At 40.4% G+C, this 19,284-nt stretch overlaps 1 protein-coding gene across 4 annotated transcripts in view; it reads left to right on the forward strand.

Annotated features, from left to right (window-relative positions):
* The window catches only part of LOC122057730 (signal peptide peptidase-like 2), a 108,727-nt gene that overhangs the window by 21,389 nt on the left and 68,054 nt on the right, over positions 1–19,284 (forward strand). For all 4 annotated transcript variants that reach the window (XM_042619956.1, XM_042619957.1, XM_042619955.1 and 1 more), the window contains one exon: positions 9,539–9,696. In XM_042619956.1, coding sequence (XP_042475890.1) covers positions 9,539–9,696 — 158 coding nt within the window. The remainder of the gene's footprint in view (positions 1–9,538; positions 9,697–19,284) is intronic.

Here is a 19,284-nt window from a genome sequence, read left to right on the forward strand (position 1 = left end):
TGTTAAAGGATAAACTAAATGACTAGACTATCTAGGTTCATTGTATGTAGGCTAAGGATTGTGATTGTGTTATGACTCAAGCCTAGCTAATACCATACATTATTTGTAAATGTTATCTCATTATAAATAAAACTGGCCTCTATCATCTTTGACAAGCCAATTCGTTCTCTTAATCTTTTCTTCTCAATTCTTCTTATTGGATGGGATAATGACTTGTGTCAAATATAACACGAGCCCTTTTTATTTATAACAATGGAGAGCAAGTTTTAAAATATTACATGGACCATTAAACCCCTTAAGGACCTAAGGATCCGTTTGGGATATGACACTTTCCCTAAAAACATATTATTACAACACTCCCCCTCAAACTGGTGCATAGATATCATATATGCCCAACTTACAGATAATAGGATGAAACATCTTACAACTAAGACCTTTAATATATACATCAGCCAGTTTCTCACTATTAGGAACAAAAGGCACAATGATAAGACCCATATCCAACTTCTCTTTCATGAAATGTCAATCGATCTCCACATGCTTGGTTAGATCATGCTTGACAGGGTTGTGAGCAATGCTAATGGCATATTTGCTATAAAAAAAGAGTTGTATAGGAATGGTAGCAGGGACAGCCAAATTTGTGAGAAGACCATGAAGTTATAGGAGCTCACAAATTCCATGAGCCATAGCACAAAACTCTGCTTCAGCACTTGAATAGGCAACCAAGACTTTCTTCTTACACGAACCATTAAACCCCCTTAAGGACCTAAGGATCCGTTTAGGTTATGACACTTTCCCTAAAACCTATTATTACAAAACTCCCCCACAAGCTGGTGCATAGATATCACATATGCCCAACTTACAGATAATAGGATGAAACATCTTACAACTAAGACCTTCAATAAATACATCAGCCAGTTTCTCACTATTGGGAACGAAAGGCACAATGATAAGGACCCATATCCAACTTCTCTTTCATGAAGTGTCAATCGATCTCCACATGCTTGGTTAGATCATGCTTGATAAGGTTGTGAGCAATGCTAATAGCAGATTTGCTGTAAAAAAAAGAGCCGTATGGGAAGGGTAGCAGGGATAGCCAAATCTGTGAGAAGACTATGAAGTTATAGGAGCTCACAAGTGCCATGAGCCATAGCACAGAACTTTGCTTCAGCACTTAAACGGGCAACCATGACTTTCTTTTTGCTTCGCCATATAACAAGGTTACACCAATAAAGGTACAGTAACTAGTAGTAGACCTGCGGTTATAAGGAGAACCTTCCCAATTAGCATTCATGAAGGCCTCCACCCTAAAGTGATCATTAAGAGAAAAAATGATGCCACGTCTTGGGGTAGATTTTAAGTATCGGAGAATATGCAATATAGCTTCCATATGTGTCGAGTAAGGATCAAGCATGTGCTGATAAACTAGGCTAACGGAGAATGTAATGTTAGGGCGTGTATGAGAAAGATAGATCAAACACCCCACTAATCTTTAATACCTCCCCTTATCCACAGAATCACCTTCTTTGCTACTTAGGTGACTGTAAGCTTCAATAAGAGTATCTACCGGGTTGCACCCTAACATGCATGTCTTAGAAAGAAGGTCAAGCACATACTTCCGTTGAGACAAATAGTCCCACGAGAAGACCTAACAACTTTAATGCTAAGGAAATAACAAAGTTGTCTTATATCTTTGATCTTTAATTCTTTACCCAAATAGCTCTTGAGGCGAGAGATCTCTACCAGATTATCACCAGTAACAACAATATCATATACATAGACTATCAAGATAGCAATCTTCCCACTAGATCTCTTGATGAACAGAGTGTGATCGGCATTGCTTTGAGAGTAACCTATAGCAACCATAGCCGTATAGAAATGCCCAAACCAAGCACGAGGGGATTGCTTCAGCCATACAATGCCTGCTTCAGCTTGCATACCTTCCCTTAGGCTTTGGAGGAAGTGAACTCTGGAGGAATGTCCATTTACACTTCCACTTGAAGCTCCCCGTGGAGGAAGGCATTCTTCACATCTAGCTATTGGAGATCTCAATCTAAGTTGGTGGCACAAGCTAAGATAACACGGATAGTGTTCATCTTAGCAACTGGAGCAAAACTCTCCTCGTAGTCAATCCCATAAGTCTAAGTGAAGCCCTTAGCAACAAGTATGGCCTTGTATTGATCCACTATACCAACAACCTTCTGTTTTATTATGAAGATCCACTTACATCCAACTGTCTTCTTTTGTGAGGGAAGACACAAGATCCCATCTGTCATTCTTTTCAGAGCCTACTTCTCTTCAACCATAACTGCGTACCATTGTGAGTCTGCACTCACTTCCTGCCGAGTATAAGGAATGGACACAGAGGAAAGAAGACATAAAACTATAGCAGGAAGGAGAAAGTGAGTCATAAGAAACATTTCTAGTAATAGGATGTAAAGTACAAGACCTAGAGCCTTTACGAACAGCCATAAGCAACTCAAGAGTCAGATCAACAGAAGGAGAAGGAGAATTACCTGGGTCCAAGGGGGCAAGATCAAGCTTGAGAGGAGATAGCTAACATGGTAGGGTAGATGCTGGATGTGTAGGGGTCTGAGTTAGCTGTCTACGACTATAAACACATATCTCTGGCCGAGGCAAAGTAGGAGTATCACCCTCCCCTTGAAACCAGGTACCGATAGGGTAGCAAGTTCAAGAGGTTGCACATCTTCCGCAATGGAAGAAGACTCCCTTTGAAGAGGTGCCGCAGTGTAATAAGACCCAGATTCATGAAAGAAAACATCCATAGTCACAACCATCGCTGAGTGGGAAGATGAAAACACCGATACCCTTTTTGAGTAGGAGCATAGCCCAGAAAAATGCATCGGAGACCACAAGATCAAACTTTTCGTTAGGATGATGATCACAAGTATAGCAGATACTACCGAATACCTTAGAAGGAGTAAGAAAAGCAATGGAACCTTAGAGAAGATCCAGAGAGCAGAAGGAATGAACCCGAGAAGACATTCCGTTGATTAGAAAAGCATCAATGAGAATTTCGTCACTCCAGTACTGGGGAGGAACATGTATCTCAAATATAAGAGATCATGCTACCTCACAAAGGTGGTGATTCTTCTACTCAGAAACCCTATTCTAAGCCGGGGTATCCCCACAACTAGTCTGATGGATCATCCTATAAGAGAAAAGGTAAGCTTGAAAGGACCTTTTAAAGTATTCACGGTTATTGTAGCTTCGAAGGATCTTTATGGTAGCACCGAAGTGAGTCTGAACTATGCGGTGTGGTAATGACTTGTGTCAAATATGACACCAACCCTCCATTGTTTATAACAATGGAGTGAAAGTTCTAGAATATTACAAGGACCATTAAACCCCTTATGAACCTAAGGACCCGTTTAGAATCTGACACTTTCCCTAAAAACCCATATACTTTTCAACTTGGTATCAGAGTGCAATATTATATTTAGGTATATTTTTAAATTCATCACAAAAGGAGTTTAAATGATAAACATTAAGGGCTTCGGCCTCCCTCCTGCAGCCGAGCATGGTTGATTAGAGCCTGTCGCCTCAACTTACCCTGCTAACCACCATAGTTGTCAAGGCGTCTCCAAAGTGCCACCTTAGCATTCAGGCGGTTTTCCTAGGGTCTAGGCGATTGTCGCCTTATTCCACTATATCGCCTAATATTTTAGCACTTATTGTGCCAAATATCATTTAAGTAAATGAATTATTCATAAACAAGATAATAATCCCCTATTTGAATCCAATAAAAATAGTTTAAAAATCAAATTCCAAAAGGATAAAAGTAAACCCCCTGGCCCCGAGTCCAATAACAAAAATTGGATTTTTGTTTATAAGGAGATTTTCAACTTTCAAATAGTGGGATTTTTCTCAATTTTGAAAAATGTATAAATATTATCATGGTAAAACATTGCTAAAAACTAAAAGTCCAGTAAAATAATCTTTTGTTTTGATGTCCATAAAATTATTTTCCATTCAGACAATTTTAACAGCATTGGCGCACTTTAAAATAAATTTAACCGGAACATTAATTTGTCATTAAAACTCAGATTTAAGTAATCTTAGACTTGTTGGAAAGCTGGTTTTGTTCTATACCTAATACTAAAAGTCTCATGTAAAAATAAAATTGTTTGACCTGTTAAAAATTATTACAGATAAGAGCATTTCTCTAAATATTTGTTTTTTTATGACTTAATGTTGATTTTTGATGACTTGATGTGGCTTAATATTGATTTTTATGATACAAGGTATATGTAGTATACTAAGTAATTGTAGAAAAGAGGGAAAATAAAAAATAACACTTGGTCACCTTGTTCGCCTTAAGGCGGGCGACTTGTCGGCTAAGCACTTAGGCAGCCCTCCAACACCTTGGTTTACCTTGGCACCGTGATAACTATGCTAACCGCTGCCTTTCTTATGGCCCCACTGTTCTACCCCTAGATTTGGTACTACTAGGACTCGTTCTGTCCTCCAGGCCTTATTAAGTCAATGAGGAGTTGAGGACCCTTCTCTAGACATCTCTCTGGACTTGTTAAGTCCTCTTACCTAGTCAATTACACACTACAATGTACTCCACCACTTTTGCTTAGCCCTTAATGCTAGTGGCTAACTGTTACTAGGACCGCTAGCTCTGCCTTGCATTTTCGCCTGCAACAATTGCTGTGTAGCTCCTCCAAATCTACCTTTGGTTATGGCACCTGTATGTGGTTAACCTTGTTACTTGGCGAAGTAACAAGCAAGTTGTTGTTGCTCGGTCAAGTGTTGAAGCAGAACTTTGGGCAATGGCACACGGTATTTGTGAACTTCTATGGCTTAAGGGTCATCTCATTGACTTGGCCATACCTGTTACTCTTCTTATGAAGCTCTTTTGTGACAACAAAGCGGCCATCAACATTATTCACAACCCTGTCCGGCATGATAGGATGAAACATGTGGTGGTAATATCATTTCATTAATAAAAGCTGGAGTTAGGTCTTATCTATGTGCCTTTGTTCCTAGTAATGAACACTGACTGATGTATTTACCAAAGGTTTAGGTAGCAAAATGTTTCATCCTATTATATGCAAGTTGGGCATGTGCAATATCTATACACCAACTTAAGTGGAGTGTTGTAAATTAGGTATAAGGGTAGAATTTTCTTATAGGGGTATTTTTGTCTTGTACTCAATTCTGGAATGTTCCACTCCACATTATAAATAAAGGAGGCCTGTGTCCATTAGTTTAATTTAGACAAGTTATTGACCATATTCAACAAAATTTAATATTAAATAATAAAATCAGGGTTTGATGGACATAATTCCATCATCAGCATGGCCAGCAGATGTGCTTTGTAAGAAGGAAGTGGATTCCTCTAGACATCTATCTTCTGTGATATAACTACTGTACGTATACTATTTATTTGGAGTTGATTCTATAACACCTAAAGTTGCAAAGTTTTTATTTGACTTCTGGCCCCAAATTATATTCAGGAAAAAAAAGGGTTAGGTCCTATGGAGAATGATTCCTCATTTTACAATTTGTCACATCTGGTTAGCGAGGAACTGAAGAAATGTTTTAAGGAAAAAAAAGAAGTCCACATTAGATAAGCATTGCTAGAGGTTTTTTTCTTTTTGGACGAATTAAATATTATATTATGAGAGGAAAGAATATATAAAGGGGGGAAGGGGGAGGCTATAGCCAACAACGAAGGGGGAGCAAGCCCAAAAAAAGGGAACGGGGGGAACCGGCCTCAAAGAATCAAGCCATCACTATAGGGGAAAGATGGAGGAGAGGCCCCAGGAGACAACATTGAGCCTATTCCTTGGGGTGTCACTAACCGTTCAGTGGTGGAGGGAGTCCAGCTTAGAGCTAACATCAAAGTAGATGGCCTTCCAAATTATATCAAAAGAACAAGATTTGGACATCCATTTACAAAGATTTTTCTCTAGCAAGAGGTGGTATATGGGGGCACAAAAGGCTAGCTTTCCGACAATATCGCATATAATGGAGCCACTAAACATCATATCAACCCAGATCCATTCTTAATTAAGGGGGAGGATCCTTTTTCTAGAAGGCCAGCAGCGCATAAGGACTCTCTTCCAGATGACAGAGGAGAAGGAACAAGAGAAGAAGAGGTGGTCCACATCCTCAATCCCATGCTAAGCCGTGAAGCTGTGGCAAGGGATATGACCTTTAAGCTAGATGGTTTTGTGCCAAAGGACAAGAGGGCCTTTGGAACGTACAAAGTCCCAAGCCATGGATGAGGTGAACGAGCCCGAGGATGTAGGGGACCAAGAGATTTTGTCTTCTCTTCCCCTATAGCCGGGGGGAAGGGTGGGGAGGGAAGACCAAATGTCAGCTGGGCGGGAGGAGGGGGAGGGGACCAGCCACTAGTAGAGATAGTAGAGGAGACAAAGGCATTTTTGTCCAAACCTGAGGAGGAAATGGCTCTAGGGCTGATGATAAAGAGGATACCTAAGGGGTGCCAGGGGCTAGAGGGAGGGAGAGGTAGAGGTGCCATTACCAATGGAAGTTGAGATTGCTCTACGGGTAGTGAGTCTCATATTTTTTGTTTGGATGAATAAATAGATTCATTACCAAGAGGAAAGAATTTACAATGGAAAAAATTGGGGGGGGGGAGGGGGAGGGGAGGGAACAAACTCAAATAGCAAGGCTGCTGAGAAGACCAAGCACAAAAGCAGCTAGCCAAAAGGGACAAAAAGACTAAATAGGGGTTGGGGGAGTGGAAAGGCATGTCGAGGGCCCAGGATACAACAATTTGCCTGTTACTTGGGGTATCAATAACAGGGCAGTGGCGGAGAGAGGCAATCTTGGTGGAGACGTCGAAGTAGATGGCATTCCAAATCTTTTCGAAGGAGCGAGAATTGGAAGTCCATCTACCAAGATTCCTTTCCATCCAGATATGGTTGATGGTGGCACAGAAGGCGAGCTTTCCGATAGTGTCGCAAACAGATGAACCGGCATATGTCATATCAAACCAGATCCATTCTCTACTCAGAGGGAAGACACTTCTTCTTGAAGGCCAGCAATGACTCTCCAAACTTTCCTCCAGACCATTTGGGATGGGAGTGGGGGGATTGAATAGCTCAGAGAAGAAGGAAGTAGCTTTAGATTTAATGTCCTCCGGATTTTGAGGATAGAACCATCACTGGAAGTAAGGATTGGAATGTTGTTGGCATTTGAACGACCTTTTAGGGATAGGTGAAAAGAAAGCCATGTTGGCATCACCAAGCTCAAGCCACTTAATGCAGGCTTTCTGCTGAAGGAAGATTTCTTCTTGGGCCAAGAGAGAGGAAGGCTTAAGAGAGACTATTTTTTCTTCCTCAGCAAGGGTCTGGTTATGGAGATCAGATTGGAGCCTAGATTCAATAATGTCTAGGTTGTCTTTACAGGTGAAAACTCTAGAAGAGATGTTGCTGAAGCAAGCCGAATTCCAGAGCTTGAGGACAGACTTGATATTTTTGAGCTTCTTGGAAAGGCAATGAGGGGTGAAGAGAAGGATTGGATAGGAATATCCCAATTAGTGCAGACAATAGGGGTAAAGCCCTGATGGAGAGTCCACATGTCAAAGAATTTAAAGGGTTTAGGACAAAGGAGATAAGAAGGCAAACGTGGAGGATGATGGGCGAATGGTCAAAGAGGCCAAGGGGATCAAAAGAGGCATGGGAGGAGGGGAAGGCCGCCAACCAAGCATTATTGATGAGGGCTCCGTCAAGCTTGCAAGCAATCCTGGCAGGGCTGCAGCGATGGTTGTGCCAAGAAAGCTTTGCACGGGACCAGCGAAGATCATTCATGCCTATGTCTTCAAGGAAATCATTGGACTCAATAGAAGGGAGGTCAATGGGCTCACCTCCGTGCTTTTCATGACTGGATCTGACAACATCGAAGTCACCCGCAAGGCCCCAAGGAGAGGACCCAACAGTGGTGGCATGAGCACGAAGGTCAGTCCAAAGAGAAAGCCTGTCATGGGCAACAGAGGGGTCGGAGGTGGACAAATTGGGAAGAAACAGTGGAAGTGACACAGATTTTGTGGGGGTTCCACAAGATCCAAATACGCCGTTTCGGACAGTGGTCATAGTTTGCAATTAAGGGCCAAGATGGAGCAATGGAAGAAGCAATGCTTCAAGCATTAGGTTCCAAGACTCTGGTTTCCAGAAGACAGCAGAGAATGGCATTGGAGAGAGGATATGGGAGCGAATTGCAGCTTGGTTGGCCAAGGAATTGAAGCCTTGGATATTCCAAAAAGTCCTAGTGGTCATTGGGAAACAGTGGAGGTTGGGAACAGAAGCTCATTTGAGATGGAAGGGGATTGCCGGCGGCCAGTAGAAAAGAATGCTTCTCCTTGCGAGTACACTCCTTGATAGGAGATGGCTGGGTCACAGAGGTTGTCGACACCTTGGAGGCAATGACTAAAGGGCTGTGGCTTGGAGCTGGGGAGGCTATGGTGCTTCTGGGAGTCAACTTATTCTTGAAGGATGCAGCAGCAGGCTTGGAGGGGCGAGACATGGAGGCTGTAGGCACAACAGTGATCGCTGGAGCTGTAGATGAGGCAAGCGAGGCAGCAGGCTAAACAAGGCCCTTCAGGGAGACGCAGGACGCGGCAGGGGGCAGTGACAGCAGTGATTGCAGGCAGAGGAGCAAGTTCCATCATGGGAAGTGCAGGCGACGTGGCTGGAAGGGCAGGTGGACGTCGGTAGAGCAGTAATAGCCAAGGAAGATGAAGGAGATGCCGCAGGGGGAGCAGGAACACTAATGGTTGCTGACGGAGAGACCGAAGCGGCTTCAAAGATGGTTGCTGGCGGATAGACCATGGTGGAGGAGGTAGCAGTAGAGGCTTGCGATGCAGTTCTGTCTGGAAGAGACAGACCAGGTGAGACTTCGAGAAGGGCAGCATGGTGGGTGTTTCCTGGAGAGACCAAAGTGGCGGAGGCAGTGGCAGGCGACTAGGAGAGACAAGCCCAGAGAAGAGAAGATAGGTGCAGGAGCTTCGTCGGCAGTGGAGAGGGAGGCGTGCGAAGCCAAAAGGTGGGACGGGTCCCGATACAGGCCATCAGGTGAGAGAGGAGCTCTCAGAGGGTCAACAAGGTTGGCTGAATGGATCAGGTAGGGGTGGTTTGATGGGTCAGTGGGAATGGAGAGGGAACTGGTCGAGTCAAGGTTTAAGAAAGCTGGGTCAAGAGATTACTCATGTAATGGGCTAGTTACAAGAAAGCATTTCTTGATGTCTTGGCTTACAGATCTGAAAAATATTGGGTCAGCCTTATTTAGAGAAAGTAGACTCGTTGATGAAATCCTATGCCATAAAGTTCCAATCAGATTATTTTGCTCCTATGTAAAGGATATACGGTTGCTCTTTTTGGTTTCATCTGATGAAGTGTTGACTCATCATTTTTTCTTTGCACTATGCTTTTTACCTGAATGCCAATGAACTCCTTTTTTGTTGTTTATCCAAAATAAATAAATAAATAAATATATATATATATATATATACACATGCATAACAAATTTTTCCCCAATGCAGTGGAGCTTCTATTGTATTCTCCCGACAGTCCAAATGTGAACTTGTCACAGTTTTTTTTGTGGATGATGGCTGTTGGGACCGTTATCTTGGCGTCTGTTTGGCCTGTGTTCGTCGCATATGAACAAAATGATGATCCCTATAATCAGTTGACACCGAAGGTACTGTTTATATATAATATTAGATACTGACGTGGAGATTTTTTCTAATTCTTTAGCTTTTATTCCAAAGCTTAATTTTTGTTTCTTGATATGTGCAATGCCTGTCCCAGTATCCCTAGATTCAGAATCTTTTAGCTCATTGTATATGTTTCTTTATGAGTGATTTCTATCAAAGGGTCTTTTCTGACATATTTATCATCATTATGTTTAAAGATTGTAGCATAGGATCATGTCTAAGTGTTTTAATTAGTTTATGTTTTATCTTTAATTTTCATATTGTAATTTGTTAAGCAGATTGACATGGACCTTTTGTGCCATAAGGGTGCAAAGGGCATGGGTCTCACATGATGGTTTGGGTGTTTAGTCATTCTTCAGTCCACAATGGAGTTTGGAATTATATTCTGTTAGGCCTTTATTTATGTTTTCTTTTTTTTCTTTTCTAATTGGGCTGTTATCGTAAAATCGGGTTGTAGGAATTTTGTTTCCTATTTTCATTGTATATTGCTGGCTAAATAAATAAATGCAAGTGGAGACTGTAGGTCACGATTCTGTGAACCTTTGCTGTCTAACTTCTTCGTCTTAACCTTGCATAACTAATGGTTTATTATATCTGATCGTCACATGGTATCAGAGCTATAACAAACCAGTGGTTGATCCTCTTTAATTCCTGGTTTGAGTGGTGAATCAAGATTTTCCTTCGTCTACTAGCTACGGAAACTCATGCTGCCTAACTACTGCTTATTGTCCTAAGTTTCTGATGCATTGAAGAGAAACTAGGACGCACTTTGATCTACCTGCTACTCTAATGAAGACTGATTGACTCATGAAGCTTGTCAGTATGGATTTGTGAGTTGCGGCTTCATGATCTGGTGTTTTCTCTCAGGCTGTCAAGAGTATATATGGTTCTCTATCCAGCCATATATCATATATGAACCTCTAGGTGTGATTCAAGCCCTCTGAAGGAGCATTCGACAGAAAGTTCAGATCTTTCTGTTGGTCTGATTTTCTTCTTTCCAGATTCTCCCACGAGGTTGCGATAAGGTGATACTCTGTTTCTGGGTTAAAAATCAGAACTCTTCTTTCTGATTCACTCTACTGATCAGACTTATTTTTTAAGGGCTTCTTGTACTGGCCTGGAGGGAGACTTGATTCAATATGCACCCCATTTTGGTGGCCTGATTGGTTGCTTCTGGTTTTCTCCACTGACCCTGCGGATGCTTTGTTTTCAGAGACTTTTTCTGACCTAAAGTTTCCATCATAGTTCCTGAACTGGTTGCTTGCTCAGCCTATACTTTTTGGGTTTCGTTCCCCTCCTCAAACACTTGGTTGGACCACCATTGCTGGACATTCTGCCCTACCATTTTGTGGGTACTGATTTATCACCTTTACTACCCCTGCAAGCAAGGTTTGAAATCTCGTTTCGGTGGTGTTTCGGAAACTGAAGTTTCATTTGCTTTCGGCGAAATTTCAGCCGAAATGGTGTATTTTTTTTGTTTGTTTCGGTTGACTATTTCGGTGGTCAAACAGCCATACTTTGACCTGAAACTTGGTGGGTAACTTATTTTAAGGTTAATAAACATGAACATAAAAATGCAAAAATATTAGGACATGACATTGTTTTAGAGTTCCACCTTTGTTTGGCAGTAACCGTTGAACTGTTCTGAAAATTTTACCTGGTTTTGGAGAAAGAACTTTACCTTTCCTAAGCTTTGAATGTGTAGATCTGTAGGAGTCCAATGGAAGTCAAAATGTGTGATGATGTGGCTAATTAGAGGCTTGTTGGGGACTTGGAGTGTTTTTCCTTCAAAATATGCAAATGGAACTGAAACCACCGAGATAGGCGAGACAGAGTCAAAATTTCAACTGAGATATGTTATTTATAATACATGGAATGTACTGAGACAGGAAAGATACCGAAACGATACCAAAAGTTTATACAAATGTTATTTCGGGCCTTATTTCTTTTTTACCAAAAAAAAAAAAAAAAAAAACGAAATTTCGGCGAGATTTCGAACCATGCCCACAAGTACTTGGTTTTGAGATATTCTGCTATTATTTTTGGATTTTATTTTTTCCAACTACGGTATATCCTCCAGATCAGTATTTTTCCCTTATTTTTGCTACTGATCTAATAATCTTTTGTTTGCTGGTTTCTACTGCTTATTCCAGATTATAGATGGCTGAACCTAAGCTTCCTGTTGATAATGTTGTTAGAGATATTAGTTATGTTGCTCTAAGGGTAGTTTAGTAAGTTGTCATTGTTATGTTTTTACTTTTTCCCTTTGTCAGAATGAACAATTTTATCTTGGTGTCAAACTGTGTACATATCATATAATAAAAAAATTTTAAGGCATCATACACATCACTCTTATGCTTCATCAAAACAGTCCAAGCAGCATGGCAAAAATCATCATCAAATGAAACAAAGTAGTGAAAACCAAGTAAAGAAGTCGTAGTAGTAGGAGGCCCCCAAACATCAGAGTGCACAATGTGAAATGGAGCAATAGATCTATTACCATGATAAGGATAAGAAGACCAACAATGTTTGGCAAAAATACATGGTTCACAATGAAAGACATGGGAACTAGGAAAAGAAGTAAATAAATGAGGTAACTATTTCCTCATAATAACAAAAGAGGGATGTCCACAAAACCGCAATTAGTACATCCATACACATAGGACTGAGTTGTAGCCAAAAAAGTTGACTGAGGTTCAAGTAGGTAGAGCCCTTTCTCCTCATGCCCACTGCCAATAATCCTCTTCATCACAAAATCCTAAAAGAAACAATGAGAAGGAAAAAAAGTGACAATAGTTTAGAGATTTTGTTAGGTGACTCACAGATAAGAGATTAGTGGCAAAGTTAGGAACATGAAGAATAGAATGGAAGATGTGATAGGAATGCTACCTTTACCAAAAATGGAGGAAAGGGAGTCATCGGCAACCCTGACCTTATCTCTACCGGAAAAAATAGAGTACGTATCATAATAGTGGGACGTAGCAGTCATATGATCCATAACACTAGAATCAATAACCCAAGATGGAGCTGTGGATGGAGCAGATGAGGAAACCTGTAAGGATGAAGTTGAGGAATTTGGCACTGTAAGTGAAGAAGATGATGAGCCTTCCAGTTGTGATATATCCCTGCGGAATGCTGCAATATCCTCCCTAGTAGGGGAACTGTGTTCTGCCTGTGTGCTAGGAGCAGACCCTATTGTAGCAGGCTTAGCCTGAACACTGTGAGCTCTACCTCCCCCGCTACGTGCATCACGAGCACCATTAGAACCACCACGCATGCCAAGAGGATGACTATGAAGAACCTAATGTCTCTATTTGGTGTGCCCAGACTTCCCATAATGATCATATTGTCTGTCAGCTCCACGAGGTAGGCCTTGACCTCGGCCACCACCACATCAATCTCTCTGGGACCTAGTAGTAAGAGCCGACCGCTCAAGAGAAGGGGCAGGTTCCATGGCCACCCCGCCTGGTCTCCTCACTCTATAGATAGCTACACACTTCATCAAGGGATAGAAGAGGAGACCAGCCCAAGATTTGTATCCGGATTGGTTCATACTCGGGATTCAACTCACCAAACAAGATAAGAACACGTTCCTTCTCAAGTGTTCGATAAACCTTAGCTTTATCCTCAGGATTGGATAGTTGGAGGTCCCTATAGTGATCATACTCTTCCCAGAGACTAATGACAGTGTAGTAGTTGATAAACTTTGGCCGAGTCACCCACGGTCAAAAGTTTTAGTAACACTGTCCTAAATATCCTTGGTAGTCTCTTTCTTCATAAACCTTCTTCCAATCTCATGTTTCATAGAAAAAATCAACCACATCATAAAAGTGGAGTTTTTAGTCTCCCACTTTGGATATGTCGGGTCATCTGGGTTAGGAGCCTTAACGGTATCTATAACATACCTGAGCTTTCCCCTACTCCATAAGGAAAGATTCATTGAATGAGCCCAATCCAAGCAATTTGTATTGTCTTAACTTCACAATAGAAATCTGAGTATGTGGGTTATCAAAAACCATAGGGGTAGGAAGAGTAGAACCACTAGATGCACTGGTTGAAATGTCTCTAAAGAGGGCCCAAGTCCACTATCATCAGACATATTGTAGAATAAAAGTCACACACAAGGTGAGGAGTACACACTCTACTGAACTTTGCCTCCGCAGGTACTCAGAGATAAACCCAACAAGAGGTAAACACACAATACCAAAGAAAAACTAGATCAAGGCACACTTTAGGGAAAGCAAGTTAGGACATAATACTTCAAGAGTCCCAACCAATACATCTCAAAAGCCAACATGGCCAGAATCCATCACAAAATGAACTGTGGAAGCAAAAAGGGAAGAAAAACAAGGGAGGCGGTGCCTTCCAACTTGCATAAAAATGAGCTATAAGCTCACCACTCAGTCTCCCTAGGACCGAGTGCTTAGAGGCTTGGTAGGGAGGCCTTGGGCGATCCAAATGATGTATATCTCACCTCCAAAGGCTGCCAGATGAGAGAGAAGGAGGAATCCCAAAGGAGAGCTAACGGTAGTCATAAATAACTTGGATTTTATGGTTATGAACTCCAAACAGCTTCAAACTTCCATTTCTTCACTTAAAAACTCCTTTTGGGTTAGCTTTGACCTTCCTTTAAGCTCATCCCATAGATTCTTCAAGTTTTTTCACATAATGATCTCTTCTTTGGAACCCTTTTGTAACCTAGGGTTCCAAAGAGAGGAAATAGAAGTGGGAAACTTGTAATTTGACTCTCAAACCAAGATCTTGTCCTCTGATACCAAGTTAGAATATGCGGATGAGGGAAGAACAATGAGATGAGAGATGAATAAGAAGATGGAGAAGTAGAAGAGGGAGAAGGAGAGAACTCGAGGGTATGGTAGAATAGTGTGTTGTGAGTAAAATCTCATTAAAACCTATATATTACTTCACTAACATATTTACAAGTAATTATACATACCTCCCTAAGGAGGGAAAAAGGGAAAAAGTAAAAATATAACATGACAATTTACTAAACTACCGTTAAAGCAACATAACTAATATCTCTAACAAATGTACAAATTCAGATTACCACCATTAAACTCAATGGTGTGTCTATCTGAAATGGGCCCAAGCTATACTAGCCTCTATTCAAGTATTATAGATGATCCTCCCTCTATTGATCCTAAGGATCCTGCTACTATTACTGCTTATGATGAATGGATGCATGAGAACTCTACTATTAAATTTGGCTATGGAACAGTGTTGAACCTTCTATTACTGTGAATGTAATGTGTCACACCTTTGCCAGAGGTGTTTGGGAAGATTTGCAAAAGAATTTCTCTGGGGAAAAATATTTCCCATACTTATGAATTGTATGAAAGAATGTTAAACTTTAAATAAGGAGTCAAATGAGTATTTCATTTTATATAAAGGGATTCTTGAAGAACTTTAGATACGTCAGGCCCTTACCACTAATATGGAGCAATTGAAATAACAACGAACTGAGTTCCATGTGTCTAAATTTTTGGCTAGACTTCATCCTGATTATCAATCTGTCAGAGGCCAACTCCTTAGTAAGGAGAAGGGTGCCCTCTCTCAACTAGGTCTTTTCCTATCTTTATTGTATGGTTACACACATGGTTCAAGGTTTCGACTAATACCGTCGAAATTTCCCACATTTCCATAGTATCCCAAGACTTCGATACCAAATATCATGTGACTTTTAAAAGTCATTGGTTTCGACCAGTATTGACCAAAATTCCCACATGTCGATCAAAATGTGGGAATTTTCGAGTGGACCAATGGGTTTGACCCTTTGGGTTGAACTAGCCTTTATAAAACCTTATTAAAATGGGAAAATAGCCTTCTTATTTCAAAATTTCAACCCTCTCCCCATATTTCTTCTCTATGAAGTGGGAAACTTGGGAAACACCTAAGATTTTGCCCTTATGCCATCAAATCTTCATTATAAGCTTGGATCTTGCACATTCATAGAAAATATACCTAAGGAAGGGAGCTTGGACCAAAAAGGTAAATCCCATCTTCCCTAAAAATCTTTTTTTTTTCATAGAATGTACTTGGACACTATTTGGAATTAACTGTTGACTGTTGGCTATTGAGACTTGAGAGATAACTCACAATTATGTAATATTATTATTTATTTTGGATCCTTTACATTATGTTTTGTTTGTTTTAAACTTATAATTATGTATTTCACATTTTTAGTTAGTAACTTATGTATGTACTTATGTAGTATAGTTTCAGTCAACGACTAAACATACATTAGCAAACTTTGGTCAACACCACAAGTATGAATTTAGGTGTTTTTTCTATGAAACTAAACATGTGAATAAGTTAGAAATGTCTAAAATAGGACATACACAAAAAATAGGCAAAAAAAAAAAAAAAACTCTTTTAGTGGTCGAAACCATAGTTTCCAACAAACTGGGAAAATTTCCTAGGTTTCCTCGAAATTTTCCATATTTCGATTGAAATTTTGGTCTCCCCAAGGGTCGAAACCCAATATTTTGAACCTTGGTGCACGTCTATACGCTTACACCATCTAGGGTTGACTCTTCTGCTCCTGCTAAAGATAAATCAGGTTTTGTTGTTGGTTGTGGTGGTGGTTCTAGAAGAGGTTGTGATCAGTGTTGTGGACCTTGTAGCCATTGTACAAGTGAACAATAGCCAGTTGACAAATCCTCTCATTAGTGCACTTATTGTGGAAAGCCAAATCATACTGTTGACATATGTTGGGTAAAACATGGTGAACTGGACTGGGCTAATGAGTTATCTAGCACAACTAATATTGAGACTTCTACTGAGTATGTTAATTTTGGAGACTCCACATTTACATCTACGTCAGGTACTTTTTCCATTGGTGCTGTGTCCCAAGATGACCATTGTCAAATCCTCAAGTGCCTTCAGCAACATGAGGCTTCATCTGCTTCCACCTCTACCGCTACTTTAGCCCATATAGGTAACTCGGCCTCTCTTATCTCTACTTCATCTCCTTTGTGGATTGTTGATTCTAGTGATTCCTACCACATGGCTGGTAAGTCAGACTTATTTTCCTCCATTTCCAAAATTAATGATTCATCTCGTGTTATTCTTGTTGATGGTTCATCTACTAAAGTGATAGGTCATAGTGTGGTATCTTCACCTCATTTGTGAACTTGTCCCATGTACTTTATGTTCCCAAATTGCCATTAAGCCTTCTATCTGCAAGTCAGCTTATTATGTTCCCAAATTACTATTAAGCCTTCTATCTGCTAGTTAGCTTATTTGGTCTTCCACCTCATGTTGTTGGATGTGTTTGTTGTTCACATTTTACACCATCACATTGATAAATTGTCTCCCTGGGCTGTTAAGTGTATTTTTTTTTTGTTATTCTAGAACCCAGAAGGGGTACAAGTAATATGGTCCTATTTCCCGTCCACAATTTGTTAGTGTCACTTTCTTTGAAATTATTACTTATTATTGTCCTACTTCCTTGGTAACCTCTCCTGCAACTACTACTCATGAGCCACCTTTTCTTGTTCTTGTACCCATTACTGATGCTTCTCCCCTACCAGTTCCTACTCCTCCACTACAGGTATATCAGCTCGAAAGGAGACCGTGCCACCATCTTTTATGCCCTTGCTCTGGCTCCCATCCAACCAGATCCTAGTATTGAGGTTCACTCTGACATAAAAAAATCCTTGACGGCCTATCCTATTGACAATGTGTCTATTTCTCATTTTTGTAATCTTACGTTTTCTTCGTCTACTAACTATGGTCACAAATTTCATCATGAGGCCATATCTCACTCTAGGTGGAAAATAGCTATGGACATGGAAATGGATGCACTGTTATCTTGTCAGACATGTAATCTCGTGGATTTACCTCTTGTTAAAGATCTTGTGCATTATCAATGGATGTACACTATTAAATATAATCCTGATGGTTCTATTGAGAGCCTTACAACATAGTTTGTGGCCAAACAATATATTTAGAGTTATGGTGTGGACTACTTTGAAACCTCCTCTCCTATGGCCTAGTTGAACTCTATTCGTGTTCTTATCTCCTTAGTGGTTAATCTCTATTGGTATCGATATCGATATAAATATGTCTTTTTGTATTTTGGCTTTCAGGAAGAGATATATATGGATCGACCTCCATGGTATGTTGCTCAGGAGGAGAATTTATGTCGGGTTTGCAAACTTCACAAGGTCGTCTATGGGTTGAATTAGTCACCACGTGCATGGTTCAACAAGTTTAGTTTAGTTTATTATTTATTATGATTTTTTCATAATGCTACTCAGACCATTCTTCGTTTGTTTGGCTCCAGAAGTCCAAAATTATAGTTCTTGTTGTTTATATGGATGATATCATTATATCTGGCAATGATGCCTCTGGTACTACTGAAGGGAAGTCTTACCTACATCAACACTTACAAATGAAAGGCTTGGGTTCTCTCTGGTACTTTCTGGGCATTGAAGTTCTTCGGAGTGACAAAGGGGTTATTTGATCCTTTATTTGAGCTAGGTTTGTTGGCTTCAAAACCTGTTGATACTCTTATGGATCCGCGTCAAAAGTTTGGTTCCACTGATAGTGAAGACTTTGAAGACAAGCAACGGTATCTGAGGTTAGTGGAAATATATACCTACCTTACTGTCACTAGACCAAAGATATCTTTTGTCGTTGGTGTTGTCAGTCAATTCATGCAATCTTCAATGAAGGTTCATTAAGAGGCAACCTGTTGTATCTTAAAAGTACTTAAAACGGGCTCTAGGGAAAGGGCTCATCTATCGTCCCCATCAAAATGTGATTACAGTAGGTTTCTCTGATGCTAACTGGGTAGGCATTGATGAGGATAGACGTTTGACAATAGGATATTTGATGTAGATCGAGCCTTCTAGAGGAAGGTCAAAGATGGCCCAAATCTGGGTCACTTTATGGTTGTCGAGTAGCAAGAGAATAGGGCAGTAATTAGCCTTTGATTGGAGTATCTTCCAGCAATAGACCAATTTGAACCAAACCAGATTGGGGTTCAACATTGTTCCATTATTGGGTTATTTTTGGAAGTATGAAATATAGTTTTATTAGGAGTTTATTTCAGTATGTGTTATTTTTGGAAGGTTGTTAGTTGTTGAGAGAAATTGTTAATTGGTTTTAAGTCTTAGTTACTGTTGTAATAATGGGTTTAGGGAAAGTGTCAGTTTCCAAACGAACCTTAAGGGGTTTAATGGTCTTGTAATTCTCTAGAACTTCCTCTCCGTATTATAAATAAAGAGGACTGGTGTCATATTTGACACAAGTCATTACCACATCCAACATGGTGTCAGAGCCATAGGATCCAAAACCCTTAGGGCTCCCGTTCTTCTCCATCTATTTCTCTCTTTCTTGTTTTCTCTCTCCCAATGCCTCCCTCCATCTCTCTTCATCTGTCTCTCTCTTGGTGGGAGCTCCTTAAATCACTAAAAGAGTCACTAGCCTCTATTAATCCTCTCCCATGGGCTCTTAGACTCTCTTCTACAATGATTGAGAGACCTAGCTTCATTTCTTTTGATTTTTTCAGGGTTTTTCCCATGAAATTGACTTTTTCCTTGCCAGGG

This window comes from Macadamia integrifolia, chromosome 12 (assembly GCF_013358625.1).
Source record: "Macadamia integrifolia cultivar HAES 741 chromosome 12, SCU_Mint_v3, whole genome shotgun sequence".
Classification (NCBI taxonomy): domain Eukaryota; kingdom Viridiplantae; phylum Streptophyta; class Magnoliopsida; order Proteales; family Proteaceae; genus Macadamia; species Macadamia integrifolia.